The sequence below is a fragment of the Dasypus novemcinctus genome, chromosome 17 (genome assembly GCF_030445035.2).
Source record: "Dasypus novemcinctus isolate mDasNov1 chromosome 17, mDasNov1.1.hap2, whole genome shotgun sequence".
NCBI classification, from domain to species: Eukaryota; Metazoa; Chordata; class Mammalia; order Cingulata; family Dasypodidae; genus Dasypus; species Dasypus novemcinctus.
The window spans coordinates 42,724,579-42,740,880 of NC_080689.1; the positions used below are offsets into that span (position 1 = coordinate 42,724,579).

The 16,302-nt window shown below is 42.7% G+C and overlaps 1 protein-coding gene across 6 annotated transcripts; it reads right to left on the bottom strand.

Moving 5' to 3' along the window:
* Window positions 1-4,373: 4,373 nt before the first annotated feature.
* On the bottom strand, window positions 4,374-14,644 carry GPR75 (G protein-coupled receptor 75). Of its 6 annotated transcripts, none has more exons than XR_011646102.1 (3): window positions 14,512-14,644; window positions 6,881-9,499; window positions 4,374-5,987 (listed from the first exon to the last, which is right to left on the bottom strand). XR_011646102.1 is itself a non-coding variant. In XM_071208837.1 (2 exons), exon 2 carries the CDS (start codon window positions 9,380-9,382, stop codon window positions 7,760-7,762), a length of 1,623 nt encoding a protein of 540 aa, XP_071064938.1. In that variant the 5' UTR covers window positions 9,383-9,499; window positions 14,512-14,644; the 3' UTR covers window positions 4,374-7,759. The 6 variants fall into 6 exon arrangements, 1 of the variants encoding a protein (XP_071064938.1); XR_011646100.1 differs by having other exon boundaries at window positions 4,374-5,957; window positions 6,798-9,499; XR_011646101.1 differs by having other exon boundaries at window positions 6,771-9,499.
* Between the last annotated feature and the right edge of the window lie 1,658 nt (window positions 14,645-16,302).

Here is a 16,302-nt window from a genome sequence, read left to right on the forward strand (position 1 = left end):
ATTGGCTTCTTCACTTTCGTCTACATTGTTTCTGAAATGTGCTCCCTAAGATGTTATTTGGTGTCTTAGTTTGCCATGGCTGCCGTGACAAATACTACAGAATGGGCTGGCTTAAACAGCAGAAATTTTTTGTTTCATGCTTTTGGTGGTAAAAGTCAAGGTCTCAATAGACCTAGCTTTCTACCGGAGTCTCGTCTGTGACTTTCTGGTGATAGCTTGCTGCAGTCCTTGGGGTTCCTTGGCTTGCAACTCTGCCTCCATCACATGGGGATCTGCCTCTTTCTCTGGCTTCTTCTGATTTCTGGTCTGTATTGAATTTCTGACTTCTATTGACTGACTGCATTCAATAGAAGGACTTATAAGGACTGCTTATAAGGACTCCAGTCATCTGGATTGAGGTCCACCTGATTCCATTTGACCTCATCTAAATAAGATCTTCAAAGAGCCTATCCCAAATGAATCCACACCCTAATTAATAACATTTTCAAAGTTCCCTTTTACAAATGGATTCACACCCACAGGACCAGGGGTTACGACTTGAACATATTTTTTGTGGGGGACATGATTCAATACAACATTTGGAACTGAGTGAAGAAAACAATTGTTGGCTCTACTTGGGAAATGCTACAATGCTGCATCAAATATCCCTTCATGAAGATTCAACAATGTGCACAAACATAATAAAAGCTTTACGATTCTTGAGGTAACAAAACCTGTTAAACTCTAAACCATGGTTCCCCAATTAGCAGATATCTAGATACGTAAATTATTTCTGTAGTGAAGCAGGGGGTGGAGGAATGGATGAATGGGTGGATGGATGGATAAAACTTAAGGCCATGAATTACCTGCGACTCAAGTTTTCCTTTTACAGGATTATATATAGAACTCTTATTTATGTTATCTTTTAAATAGTATTACTGTTTATTATTTTTATCCCAAATAATTGTGCATGCTGTTTAACATTGTTAATTTTTTATTTCATTAAACTGGAATGAGAGAATACCTCAGCATTTACATTTCATTGAAATTTTCTTTGAGGTCCATTATATGATCATTTTTTTTCTTTAGTTGTGCTACAACTTAAAAGGGAGTTTATTTTCTGTGATGTGTGAAATTATGCATATACACCTAAATACTAATTCTGTTTTCTAACAATGTTTAAATGTTCTATATACTTATTATTTTTCATCTTCTTGATCCATTCTTGACTGAGTGGGGTGTTAGTATCTCCCACTTTTACTGTGGTATTCTGGCAGATATTGCCTTATGCATTTTGTTGTTTTTGGTGTCTATTTGCTGCGTCTTATTTCTTTGTCCGCTTCTGTTGTCATCAGCGGCACGGGAAGTGTGGGCGGCGCCATTCCTAGGCAGGCTGCACTTTCTTTTCACGCCGGGTGGCTTTCCTCACCGGCGCACTCCTTGCGCGTGGGGCTCCCCCACGCGGGGGACACCCTTGCGTGGCAGGGCACTCCTTGCGCGCATCAGCGCTGCGCATGGCCAGCTCCACACGGGTCAAGGAGGCCCGTGGTTTGAACCGTGGACCTCCCATATGGTAGACGGACGCCCTAACCACTGGGCCAAAGTCCGTTTCCCCATTTGCCTGTCTTTTAATTTGTACTGTCAGTTTACATTGTCTTCCTCTATTCCAAGCAGCAAATTTTGCATAGTATTTTTTTTTTTAAGATTTATGCCCTGCCCCCACCCCTTTGTCTGCTATGTCCATTGACTGTGTGTTCTTCTGTGTCTGCTTGTCTTCTCTTTAGGCAGCATCCGTAACTGATCCTGGGACCTTCTGGAGTGGGAGAGAGGTGCTCAATCTCTTGCACCACCTCAGCTCCCTGCTCTGCTGTGTCTCTTATTGTCTCTCCTCTGTGTCTCTTTTTTGTTGCAACTTGCTGCACCAGCTCTCTGCTCAGGCTAGCTTGCTCTGTGGGCCAGCACTCTGCTCAGGCCAGCTCTTCACTTGGGCCAGCTTGCCTTCACCAGGAGACCCCAGGAATTGAACCCTGGACCTCCCATATGGTAGATAGGAGTCCAGTCACCTTAGCCACGTATGCTTCCTTGCGTATTATTTTTAATTCAAGGACTTTGTCTTTTAGAAATTACATTAAGCCTTTCTACTTATTTTTGTTTTTATTTATGGAATCTTTATTTTATGCTCCCTGAATTCTCCTTTCTTAGTATACCTTTCCCTCCACTATTTTATTAAACTTAGAATTTATTTTCTCAGACTATATGATATACTGGCTGAGGGCTAAGAGGATAGGAATTGGGTAGTAGCAGAAGGAAATTATAAAATATAAACCACAGCTTCCTGACCAATTATAGAAATCAGGCCCGTATTAGCTTCCCATGTTTTCTTCTATATCCTGTTCTACACACACACACACAATTACCTCTTTTTTCCTTCCATGTTTCCCTGCCACTTTATATGAGATGTATTTTTTGGTGATAATCATTCCTTAGATTACAGAATATTGAGTTTAAATTTTAAAAAAAATTTATTTCTCTCCCCTTCCCCCTCCCCGCCATTGTCTGCTCTCTGTGTCCATTCACTATGTGTTCTTCTGCATCCGCTTGCCTTGTCATGCGGCACCGGGAAACTGTGTCCTTTTTTGTTGCGTCAGCTCTCCGTGTGTGAGCGCCACTCCTGGGTGGGCTGTACTTTTTTTTTTCATGTGGGGCGGCTTCCCTTGTGGGGCACACTCCTTGTGCATGGGGAACCCGTACATGGGGGCGCCCCTGCATGGCATGGCACTCCCTGCACATGGCAGCTCTGTGCATGGGCCAGCTTACCACACGGATCAGGAGGCCCTGGGTATTCAACCCTGGACCCTCCATATGATAGGAGGATGCTCTATCTGTTGAGCCATGTCCGCTTCCCGAGTTTAAATTTTGAACTGAAGTAGAAGAATAATAAATGTCACTGAGAAATGGTGATTGATTAGTGAACAGTGATTAATCAGGTTTGCATCTTCCCTCTGGAGGAGAGCAAGCAGGTTTTTGTTTAAATAAGAGTGGCTGTATTATTTCAAGTGGGAGAATGATGTTATTGCTGTTGTTTGGAGGTATGCTTGAAATGTGTATATAAATGTTGAGTGCCAAGAAGGTGGACCATTGTGAACAGGGAAGATTGGAGATCAGTTTCCAATCCAAACCTCCTTCTAGTAGACACTTTTAGTATAACTATACTTTCCAGAGATTCCTCTAGAGCTAGGGTTTTAGATACAAATTAGGTTCTGTCAGTTAATCCACTGTGCCACAATTCTTCTAAAGCAGTGTTATGGTTTCCAGCTACTTTCTTTGTAGGAGTCAAGAGGGTTCATTGTGAAGGTAGTGGCAGTAGCAGGTTCCTGATCCCTGTGGATGACAACTTCAAGAGTATGTCCTTGAAGTCAAAAGTCTAAGGGAGGCCTTCCGACTTTGTCCCTTCCTGGTTGCAGAAGTAGCAGTTCCCTTGGCAGGTCAGGCTGGTGGTGTTCACTATGGAATCTTTCCTGGATATCCATCATAGAGCTCTGACCTAGCGATTTTGTAAACATGTCATTTCCTATATTAAATATTTTTATGCTTACATTTTTGATTCCCAAACCCTGAGATTCTAACTCTGACTGATAGATAAACTAAAAATTCAAAAATTCCTTAGCTATTCCAGGTCAATACCATTTTAAATAAGTTGTTGAAATGTTCACTCATTATTTCTCCCACTGGGTAAGAAACTTGGTTTAGTAAATAAGTAAATTTTGGTGGTGGACTTGGCCCAGTGGTTAGGGCGCCCGTCTACCACATGGGAGGTCCGCGGTTCAAACCCCGGGCCTCCTTGACCCGTGTGCAGCTGGCCCATGTGCAGTGCTGATGCGTGCAAGGAGTGCCCTGCCATGCAGAGGAGTCCCCGCGTAGGGGAGCCCCACGCGCAAGGAGTGCGCCCTGTAAGGAGAGCTGCCCAGAGCGAAAGAAAGTGCAGCCTGCCCAGGAATGGTGCCGCACACACGGAGAGCAGATACAACAAGATGACGCAACAAAAAGACACAGATTCCTGTGCCGCTGACAACAGAAGCGGACAAAGAAGATGCAGCAAATAGACACAGAGAGCAGACAACTGGGGTTAGGGGGAAGGGGAGAGAAATAAACAAATAAATAAATCTTAAAAAAAAAAAAAGTAACTTTTGAAGCTAATTATTCTAGGTTAGTCTGAATTACATGCTACTAATTATGGCCAAGCAACATATTTCATTCTCTTAAGGAAAAGAACAATCCTTTTGAGGTTCAACAGTTTGTTACCCACCAAGCAAAAATGATCATTGCCATGCTTGGATATTTTTAAATGATTGGACAGGAGAGTCATTATGTTACAATCTGAATTTCAGAAATGCTAGAATTTTCAATGTTTTTATTTTCCAAACATTATTTTAAAAGAACATTAAGAGCATCAGAAATACAAATCTGGCCTACTCATTAACATAAGAACAATTATTATAAAATCTTTGAAAATACATCACATACATTACAGAAAAGCATCAAGAGAACTAATTAATGTACCCTGCTAATTAGTCATATTCAACTATGACTTCTCATTACTTTTAGTTCTCATTTTAGCCCTTATGAAGAGACAAGTTATACCTATCTATATATATCTATACCTACATATAGATAGATAGAGGTATGAATATATGGGGAGGGGGCTAACAATCTAGCCCACCATGTATTCATGCAAATTAAATCACTGATCTCTTAAGGAGCATAAAGGGACTGAATATCTCATATGCACATGCTTAGTTTTCTGATGCTATAATTTTTTTACCTCCCAAAGATGGGACCCATGCTGGTCAGGTCATCTCAAACTCAAAGGTCACACAAGAAAAATGACCTTTATGACTTCACAAGCAGATATTACTTTTGTTTTAATGTTTTATTGAATCACATCTGAAATGCCTGGCATTTCAAAAAAAATGTATATCAAAAAAGAGATATATACCTTAAAAAGTGTGAAATATCTTTTTGATTAATGCTATTATTTATAAAGCTGTTTGGCCTATTGGAAAAACTACCACATTTTGAATTTAGAAATAAAAGTCTAATTCTTAATTTGCCAGAACTCTTCAAAATGATTATGAGACAGGCTCTTTCATTTATTAATTCTGTCTTTGTTAAAAAAGAGGTAATATACTAACCTATCTCACAGGAGTATTAACAAGCAAAAATAGTGTTGTATTAAAAATATAAAAACACAGTTGAAATAGATAAGAGTGATTTCCAAAAATAGTATTCAATTGCAAATAACGAAAATGTGGGAGAGGGGATATTTTCTCTTCCCATTATAAAATTTATGGGAAAAGTAAAGGAAGAAAGGAAAGGAAGGAGAAGGGATGCAGGAATGGAAGATGGGAGGAAAGGAAGGAGAGAGAGGAAGAAAGATCTAAAAGGTGAATTTAAAAACAAAATAAATAAATCCATACCTCATACTTAATTCTCAGAAATAGAAATAATTGGCCGAAACTGTTCAAAGAAGCTGAACAGAGTTCTAGCTGAATGTCTACTCTGTCATCTCCATGTCTTTCATGAGTTTTGTATTTGGGAACGGACTGAGGGAGGGTGCTATAAATCAAGAGTCTTTCATCCAAAAGAACTAAGTGCCTTTCAATCTGCAATAATAGTTATTGGTATAACAATTTATCAAGATAGGTTTTACGTCTTGGTGCTCATCTTGTCTCTTGCAGTTACAGTTCCAAAATTCTAGAAAGCCCGGATGCTGACTGTATACTGAAAAAAATTTTTTACATAAAGATATGGGCTACAGTTGCTGTGCTTGGAATGACAGAATATATAATAAAATTAATTTTAGGTATAGAAATACTTAAATTATTTTTCCTTACTGCCCATTTCCAGTTTAAGAGTAATGGAAGGGATAGAAGACAGTTTGAGGGAAGCAGACTTGGCCCAATGAATAGGGCATCTGCCTACCACATGGGAAGTCCACGGTTCAAACCCTGGGCCTCCTTGACCCATGTGGAGCTGGCCCATGTGCAGTGCTGATGCACACAAGAAGCGCTGTGCCACACAGGGGTGTCCCCTGCGTAGGGGAACCCCACGTGCAAGGAGTGCACCCCATAAGGAGAGCTGCCTGGTGTGAAAGAAAATTCAGCCTGCCCAAGAATGGTGCTGCACACAGGAAGAGCTGACACAGCAAGATGACCCAACAAAAAGAAAAACGGATTCCCGGTGCCGCTGATAAGGATGGAAGCGGTCACAGAGGAGTATGCATCGGGTAGACACAGAGAGCAGACAACTGGGGGATGGAAGGGGAGAGAAATAAATAAAAATAAATCTTAAAAAAAAAAATAAGACAGTTTGAAAACAGTTCTTAAAATTTTTTCTACCATATTAATAAAGACAAAAAAGAAGTTATTTCTAGTTACTTGGATACTCTTTGCCAGGTTATTTTTTTTTTTTTTAAGATTTATTTATTTATTTATTTATTTATTTATTTCCCCCTCCTCCCCCCGGGTTGTCTGTTCTCTGTGTCTATTTGCTGCGTCCTGTTTCTTTTGTCGGCTTCTGTTGTCGTCAGTGGCACGGGAAGTGTGGGTGGTGCCATTCCTGGGATGGCTGCACTTTCTTTTGCGTTGGGTGGCTCTCCTTACGGGGCGCACTTCTTGTGCGTGGAGCTCCCCTACGCGGGGGACACCCCTGCGTGGCAGGGCACTCCTTGCGAGCATCAGCACTGCGCATGGGCCAGCTCCACACAGGTCAAGGAGGCCTGGGGTTTGAACCGCGGACCTCCCATGTGGTAGGCGGACGCCCTAACCACTGGGCCAAGTCCGTTTCCCTGCCAGGTTGTTAACAAACCCTTCTCACACAGAAGGAAAGCATTAATCAAAACACTTGCAATCTCACCCTCATACCTTGTTAAGCAATAACGAAGATAACAGTCCAGATTGCTTTTTACATAACACCCTGCCTGAGATGACCACAGTAGCACCTCCTCTTCCCAGAAGAGTGTACCTCCACTGAAAATGCAATCCTCTTCACCAGTGTTCTTGGATAAAATCATTCCAAAATAGAACAATTCATTTTAACAAGCAGACACATATCTTTCTTACTTTTTAAGAACTATATATCTTCTCAGTCAACATACCTATAATAAGAAATGTCACTAATTGTAAAATATTCTTAGATGACTGTCTTATGAGAGGGAAGAACCCAATGCCTGGGTATTTGGTAAGAAAAGAGTCATAGTTAATATATTTCTGATTTTCTGCCTCACCATATATCATTTGTCCAAAGCAGCCTGCTACCAGAAAAAAAGTACATTGATCTCTACTTCAACTCCAAAGAATAAAAATGTATAATTCTGTTAATAAAATAACACCTCCACCCAAGGTCATACCTTCACATTCTTTAAATAACCCAACCAATATATACTTTGAGGACCTAAACACTGATTCAAATGTTCATAATCAATTGATTTTCTATTTTAACATATCATAATTATTCCTGGCATTTATTTTAAAGGCTCAGTACAAAAGACTGAGTCATTGTTCACAGTAAAATTCTAAATAATAAACTTTTACATCAATTCTTAAAATGTCAAGGAACTACAAAGCAACAAATCAAAAGATGCTAGTACTTCAGACAAAAGAAAATCATAACTGGCATCTTTAAGTTTTGATCTATTGATCTCACAAAAGTAAAATTTAAAAAAGTCAACTGCTATCACAAACAAAAACAGTTTGTACAAGATTCTCTAGCCTCCGTGACTTTAAACGGAGGGGACTGGAATCTGCTTGGCTGAAGCACTGTCATATTCTTGCATTAAGTCATTAGTGGTGTGATAATGCATGGCAATATATGAATTGGCAAATCCAAAGGAGTTTACTGGCTGTAAGTTATGTGGGACGCTCTCTTCCTGGGAAGGGCTGCTGTTATAGATGCTGTAGTAGGGTTCAATGCGAGTGTTGATGGGGGTTGAGCTGCTCTGGCCACAGTGTTGATGTAAAGCTGAGATCTTGGGACTTACTACACTTTCCTTTGAATGACTGGGGCCACAAGCCTGGTCTACAAATTTCTTCTGTGGCTTTGGAGACAACATATAGGCAGAGTTTGTTTCATGATGGGAGGATTTGTTTCTGTTGACTTCAAGGTTCCCTTTTCCCATGGCTCGAAGTCGGGTCTTCTGTTTGCAGCAAAAAAAACCCAGGCCTATATATTGGAGGCACCAGAACACTTTCCTTCTCAGCCCTGCACTGTTCCGAGAATATATAAAAGGATTTAATCCTGACTTGAAAAATATAAGAGTAAATCCAAACAGTTCAAACTGGTAGAGGATGAAGCTCCCATTGCTGGACAGAACCACTTGCACCAAGGAAATCCCCAGCGGAAGACAGCACACCAGGACCGACAGCACGATGATCACACAGGTGACCACCGCTTTGGAATCCTTGGCAGTGGAGAGATTGATGGCTGATACCAGCTGGAGCCGGCTGGCCGCCAGGGCTGGCAGCTGGTTGGGACTCCTGGTGTATCCGTGGATCTGAACATGCTGCAGTTTGTTGTAATTCTGGTTCCTGTAGAGAGCCGGCATGGTACACTGGATGGGATCGCCATCTCCCTTCACAGGGGCCCCCATGAAAGGCTGTGGTCTGGAAGCATCAACTGTGATGACGGGGGGACACTTCCTGACGTGCGCATTCTTCCGCAGGGTCTGGGCGATCATGATATAAGAGACGGAGACCACTGCAACGCAAAGGGCAAAGTCGACCACATAGAGCGACAGAATGGCTTTCCCTTCTCCCGCAATCAGACTGGACATGGGAAGGCAGAGGTGGGACTTGCTGGTTTTCAGGGTCGCCAAGGTGGCAAGAGTGAAACTGGTGGCCCACAGAAGCAGAGCGAGGAGCAAGGTGCAGGGGAAGGAGGCAGCGCGATTTGGCTGCTTGCCCAACACCATGCGGAGCCGGTGCAGGGCAATCACAGCCACTGTCTTGAGGGACATGAGGATGAAGCCTGAACTGGTGAGATGGAAAGTGAAGCAGAAAGCATCCGGAATACTACTGGCTGAGCTGAAGAAGAGCACGAAGGTAAACATGGGGGCTGTCACTCCACAAATGAAGAGGTCACAGAAGGACAGGTTCAGGATCATGAAATCAAAGTTGGTTCTGAATTTCCTGAAGGCTGGTTCAAAGAAGGACAAGAAGACAATGAAGTTGCCGTAAGATCCCAGGCAGAAGACGACTGCAAGGAGAAGAGTGCAGGTTACCAAGGTGGCTGTGTGGATGAGATCCTGGAGACCCTCCTGGAGAGAGGTGCTGTTTTCTCCCTGTGAGTGAGGCACATGTAGCAAGGTGACATTGGCAGCATAGTGAAGGTGGTCTGTTGAGTTCATCTTCAAACAGAAATGCCTCCTCCTTCCGTTGCCCAAAAATACCCAGCAGGAAGGGAGTCAGGGCCTCAACTCACAGAGGAGCAGGTATGCATCAAAAGAGGTCCAACAGAGATAAGCCTGCACAGAAAAATGCATGCCCAGAAATGGAAAGGAATTAATGTAGAAAGCACAGTGATCATGTGATCGTTCAAGAATTTTTCAGCTCTGATCCAGTGCACAGAAAATGCTTCACCTCACAAAGCCCAACACAAGAAACAAATACCTCACGGTCCATTCAGTCGACTAATTTTCAGTTTCATGACCCATTGGTTTTCAAGCTAGTTTAAGCATCACCTGAAAAGCATGTTAAAAAAAGTAAGTTCCTGGGCCTCACCCTTAGGGATTTTGACTAAGCAATGTGCAAATGTTAACTTTTAGAAACACCCTGGTGTCAGGTGCTGGAGACACAAGAACACAATCTCTCTGCTACAGAGATCACAGTCTAGTTGGAGATCCACCTAAGCAGGTACTTACAACCTAAAGTGCTAAGCGAAATTCAAGGATGCATAGAGGAGGAGAACCTAATCCAGCCCATGGAAGGGGCTGGAAAGGATAAATGGAATCTTGGTGAGCAGGCAGGAGAAGCTAGCCAGGTAAAGGTGAAGGCTGGAGGCTGAGGTACAGGACAGGCTGGGAGAAGGGGGGCAGGTTGCACAAGCGAAGGTACTGAGGCAAGAAAGAACATATGCTGGAAACATAAGCAGAAGGGTTTTGCTAATGCATAATGTGGTTCTTTCATAACTTCCATAATCACCAACAAATCCTATTTCTTTCCTTAGAAGATTTCCTTATTTCCTATTACTCATAACTTCTTCTCTCTGCTTGAGATTCATTGGCAAACTCCATACCCTTCTTTGGAAAACTTTGTGTAGGACCACATTTGAGAAGGAAAATAACAAAAGTATCAGAATTATATCTGAGATTTACTAGGTGCAAAGCACCACTTTGTAAACTCAAAACTGCTATACAAATATGAGTTATCTGGGAAGCAGATTTGGGTGAATTGATAGAGCATCCACCTACCACATGGGAGGTCCAGGGTTCAAACCGAGGGTTTCCTGACCCATGTGATGAGCTGGCCCACACACAGTGCTGATGTGTGCAAGGAGCGCCCTGCCACGGAGGGGTGTCCCCCACATAGGGGAGCCCCACACACAAGGAGTGCACCCCGTAAGGAGAGTTGCCCTGCATGAGAAAAGTGCAGCCTGCCCAGGAGTGGCCCCGCACACACAGAGAGCTGACGCAGCAAGATAACTCAACAAAAAGAGACACAGATTCCCAGTGCCCCCGACAAGAATACAAGCGGACACCAAAGAACACACAGTGAATGGACACAGACAGCAGACAACAGGGGAGAAGGGGAGAGAAATAAAAAATAAATCTTTTTAAAAAAAACAAAAAAACAAGTATGAGTTATCACTATTCCTACAAGAATATCCTGGTGATGATGGAGGCAAGCACTCATAAAAAACGCTCACTTGCTATTCATTTATTACGTGCATCTAATATGCCAGCATCACTCTTCTAGGTGCTGAGGTTACAAAGATGAGTAAGGCACAGCTTCTACTTTTAAGAATGAACTTCTTGCTTGTTTTTTTTTTTTTTTTAAGGAAATTTAATATACGCTTACACAAATCTTCTATGTTGTTCCAAATCCCAAAGCCCTGTATGACTTGATGCTGACCAGACTCTCAAATGTGCTTCTAATGGGACAATCTAAATTATTCTTTGGATATTCGTGTGATGCTCCGTCAACCAAAAAGCATTTGCTTTGATCTAGCATTTCGGAAAAGAGGAGTGGCTTTGGGAGATACATGGCTGATGCTCAGAATATTTGACCACTAGCTAGAGCAGGATCCCCAAGACCTCCAGCTGTGCTCAGAGTTAACCCTTTAGTTGCTGGGGTGCTGGAAAATGAGCCAGGGCAGGGAGGGATCACTGGGGGCTCCATACAGCAGCTCTTGACTACCCAATATAAAAGTCTCTTGGCATTTACAACCACTAAGGCTGTGCCAGTGAGCTTCAGATAAATGTCAGTTCTGAGGAAATCCATATAACTGGTGTCCTTTAAGGAATAAGATAACCTCTTCCACAAGCTTTTGATCAAACAGACATGACATAACATGACAATATGGTGAATCTCTTCACTGGGAAGTGAGACCAATTACTGTACTTTCCTTATAAAAGTTTTGCGAGAGTATAAGAAAAAATGCAAATCCTGACCTTTCATTTCTTTTTTTAATTAAATTAAAAAAATAGAAGATAGCTTATTGTTACTACTTAAAGATTGTGCATCTGTTTTTGAGCCCTCTTTTTTCCCTTTTGCCTTTCATTTATTAAATTAGAGGAGTTATAGGTTTACAGAAAAATCATGCAGAAAATACAGAGTTCCTATATAACACACTATTATAAACACCTTGAGTTAGTGTGATATAGTTGTTAAAACTGATGAAAGAATGTTATGAAAATTGTACTATTAATTATAGTCCATAGTTCATACTGGAGTTCACTGTTTTTGTTGTACAGTCCTATGTTTTTTCTAAATTTTTATACTAGTTAACACATACATAACCTAAAATTTCCCCCTTTAGCCACATTCAAACATAATTCTGTGGTGTTAATTATGTGCACTGTTGTACTACTATCACTAATATGAATTACCCAAATTTTTCATCACCCCAAATAGAAATTCTGTTTCAATTAAGCATTAACTCCCCATTCCCCACCTCCATCCAGCCCCTGGTATCCTGCATTCTAGTTGCTAACTCTATGATTTGCTTATTCTAGTTATTTCCTATCAGTTGTATAATCCAATATTTTTCCTTTTATTATTAAGTGGAATTGGGGTTAACTTGTGAAAACAGAAGGAAAACCCATTTAGGGGTGGCAAGAAGAGCAGAGAGGTGATACCAGTGTCTACAGCAAAGCATCCTCCCCCACAGGGGCTTCCTCTTTGGAAGTAGGAAATAAAGAGGGGTTAAGAAAGAAGCAAGAATTTGGATTGGGGAAACTAAAAGAAGGAAGAGTCTGAAACCAGGATGCCAAGAGAAGTATAGATACTAATGGATACTATCTAAGGAGAGGGATGATGGAAGCTATCAGCACTTGAGGTAGAAGATATTTGCTAAATAGGGCATCAAGGGGAAAAGGAGATGACCGTCAAGGATTAGAGGCAGGAGGAAAAAGAGGATTTCGGCAGTTGAGGGACAACTTTAACTTTTTGTACATTTGGAATTTTTTTCAATACTTAAAAAAAACTGCAGGTCAGGAAATAATATAATTATCACTATCATCATTATTATATTAACATTATTGCTTATGATGCACCAGGCACTGTTCTCAATGCCCCACACTATTAACTTAGTAAATCCTCACAACAACCCCAGATTAAGTTCTATAACTTATCTCCATTTTGCAAATGAGGAAACTGAATCAAAGAGAGATGACTTAACTCAAAGTAGCAGAGCATGGATTTGGACCTAAGCAGTTGCTCTCCAAAGCCTGCACTCTTAACTATTATGCCAAACAAAGGAGAGAAGAAATCAAGGGAATAGCCAAGAAATCAAGAAGGCAATTATAATAGCTGTAATTTATTGGGTAGTTATTATATGCCAGCAATGATAACAGACACTTTATATAAGTTATCTACCTTTATTTCATTCTCACAATAATCACATAGGTATTAGGTATGGCAATCTCTTCCCAACTGAAAATTCCTGGAATACAAAATTCTAGTATATATTTGTTTCTGCATATCTTTTCAGCAACTGTGATAAGTATGGTACCAGTAAAAAGTAATCATGAATCGTTCCTACTTGGATAATTAGAAATAAAGGGAAGAATAAGGGACTGGCAAGAGATAAAGGAGGAAAAGCAGAGTAGAAGTAAAGGTTTCGACAGAGAAACTTTAGCAGAGAAAGGAAATGGAGGGACAGTTAATCCAGGTCTTAGAGGCCAAGAAAGAAGTGGCTGAAACCACAGTTTGGTGTGAAGTTATGATAGCAGAATTCTAAAACTCAATGATTTGGGGAGGGGAGTAAATCAATACCGATTTACTAGTCCTAAATATTAAATAAAGTTTACCAAATTTATTTTCAATACAAGCATACAAGCTAAACTTTATCGCTGAGACCTGGAGGAAGATATGACAAAAATGTTAAAATCAGAAAGAGTTTAAGTTGGACCACCAGACTTACACATACATATTAGCCACAAGAAGATAACGAATTCACATGCATCTTGCTAAAATCTGAGGAGGAGGGGTCCTGAAGAACGTAGTAAGGAATAGTAAATGAAAATTTATTTTACAGTGCCAATTAAAGAGCCTCTGTTAGCCTAGTGTGTTGTTTTAGTATTTTAGTAAACATTAAAATATTTTATATGAACTTTTACAAATCAACTCATGGCCTAGATTCTTCTAACCCATTTTTTCCCCCACATAATGTCTTAGTTTCTCTAAGACGTGTATTTTTAGAGCCTAACCCTCACAGACGGGAAGGTTCTGTCTCATTATTATTACTCCCATTATCCTGATAAAGAAAATCTCAGGGAGATTGGATAACTTGCCCAAGGTCACTAAAATTCCAGCCAGATTTATCTGATTGCAGAGCTCTGGCTCTTCCCACCCAGCCCACCAACCAACTCCTTGAAGCTGGGAGCGGCTGATGGAGCTAGGCGGTGAGGTTTTGGGTCAGTGGACAAAAGACGGGCGAGTATATGGAGTGGCGTGCGCAGGACTCATCCAAGGAGGGGGCGAGGAGGGGGAGAGAGGAGGACCCACGCCAGGGGGTCCCGGCCGGGTGAGGCTAGGTGGTGGTGGGGAGGGCCTAGGCTGGGCCAGCGAAGCTAATAGAAGAATCGGCAGAGGCTTGGTGGGGGTGAGGAGGGCTCAGCCAGGGCATGGCGGTGAGCGGGCGTCCCACGCACCCGGCAGAGAGGGGCGAGATGGCTTCCCCGCAGGCCGCGCCTGGAGCGCAGGTGCCGACGGCTGGGCCTGGAGCGCGGCGCTGCTGGCTAAGGCAGCGGCCTCCCGGCGCCCGGCCCTCCCGGTCCCCTGGGTCATCCCCCTGCAGGGATTTGTGGCCGCTCACCTGCCGGGTGGCCGCACCGCCGCCCCTCCTCCTCCATTTGGCAGCCCCGACCTCGGCTCCGCCCGCCGCTGGGGAGAGGCATCCTCGCCATCGCCGCCGCCGCCTTCGCGCATCCCTGGAGCCGCGGCGAGCCGGGGGCGCGGGGGCGCGGAGGCGCAGGCACGGAGCCGCGCGCCCCCTTCGCCCGACTTTCTGGCCCGGCTCCCCTCTGCCTTCCCGAACCCTCGCGGCCCGTGGGCCGCCTCCTGCCCCCCTCCCGGCCCCTCTCTGCCGGCCGCCCGACCCCCGTCCCGTGGGGAGACCCTCCCGCGCTCCCCACGGCTTGGGAATCTGTCTCTCAACCTCGCTTTTTGACCGTTTTGAAGACCCGGTTCTCAGTGATAGGCAACACCTGAACTACGGAGAAAGGGGCAAACCGGGGTGGGCAGAAAGGACGGTAAATGTGGGGGCGCCGATGGCACCCAGCGACCCACGGAGGCCTTTGCTTTTGAGGGTGGAGCCCGTGGAGCGGGGCGGGGGCGGTTCGCGGACTGGCTTTCGGGCCGCGCTCTTCACCGTGCGCGCAGCCCACCTTTCCCCTCCTCTGGGTCATCAAGCCGACCTAGCTCCTCACTAGGCCGCAGCTAATATTTTTTCACCGAAATTGGCGTCTTCTTCCTGTTTGGAACTTTTAAGATATGTAATTTATAAATTAAGTCATTGTAAGAATTCGAATCAAACCAACTTTAGCAATGTAAAATAAAAAGGGCTACACGGTTTCCCCCTTGCCTAAGCTCTCCCAAAGTATTAATGAGTTTACTGAGGGAACTTAGGGGAAAAACTAGAGGGAAACAAGGACAAAGTAAAAAGAAACTACGCGTGCACGTAAAATAACCAAGCCAACTAATCATGGAAATTAACTCCTATTTAATGCGGTGTTGAATGCAAAAAATCTGGAAGTGTTATGTATGCAGCTGGGCTAACGTTATTAAGCAGTAACACATTAAAAAGTACTATCTTCTTTTAACACGTCCAGAATAACACTGAATAATATGGGTTTAATTTTAGTCTCTGAGACATCAAGTAACATTAGTGTTTGCTATTCTAGATAGAAAATAAAGCCAGCTAAACTCTAATCCTGCAATGTCCCAACTTGGGTAATTAGGATCTTACTACTAAACTTCTCAGGGATACTACTCAAACAATAGATAATGCTACTTAAACGCCCTTTCCTTCAACCAAGTGCCAGAACACCAGATGGTTAGTACCGGTCAGGTGAAATACTTAGTGAAACTATGCTGCTATTATTCAAATTCCCATTTTGCCTAGTAGTCTATCTTCTAAAAAAGAACCACCAAGCACCAAGAATTTGATTTTTAGTTTCCTGTGCTTCAGTCAAGAGAAAAACAAAAGGGCTGGATCATTTAAGAAGTGGAATTCCATGCTATAAGAATCAATAACTTCACTTGAAGAAATTTTTCCAATTTCCATGTAACTTACACTTCACTCCCCACCACTTGCAGTGCAGCAGTGCTAATGTGTTTTGCCATTGATGGTAATCTTGGTCCATAGTAATAATCAACAGAAAAGACTTGTTTGCATTTAGATCAGAACCTGATAAAAACATGCCTTTCCATAATTTAGCTACTGCACATGCCAGTCATTCCAGTCGTTTGGCCATATGATGGGAGAAAGATCACCATAGGTTTGGGCTGGATTGTGGCCATCAGTTACACCTATGGCAGAAATTATCTCACACTGGAAAAAAAAATTGCATATTGTAAAGGGTTTTGGAGCACTAGAAGTGTAAAT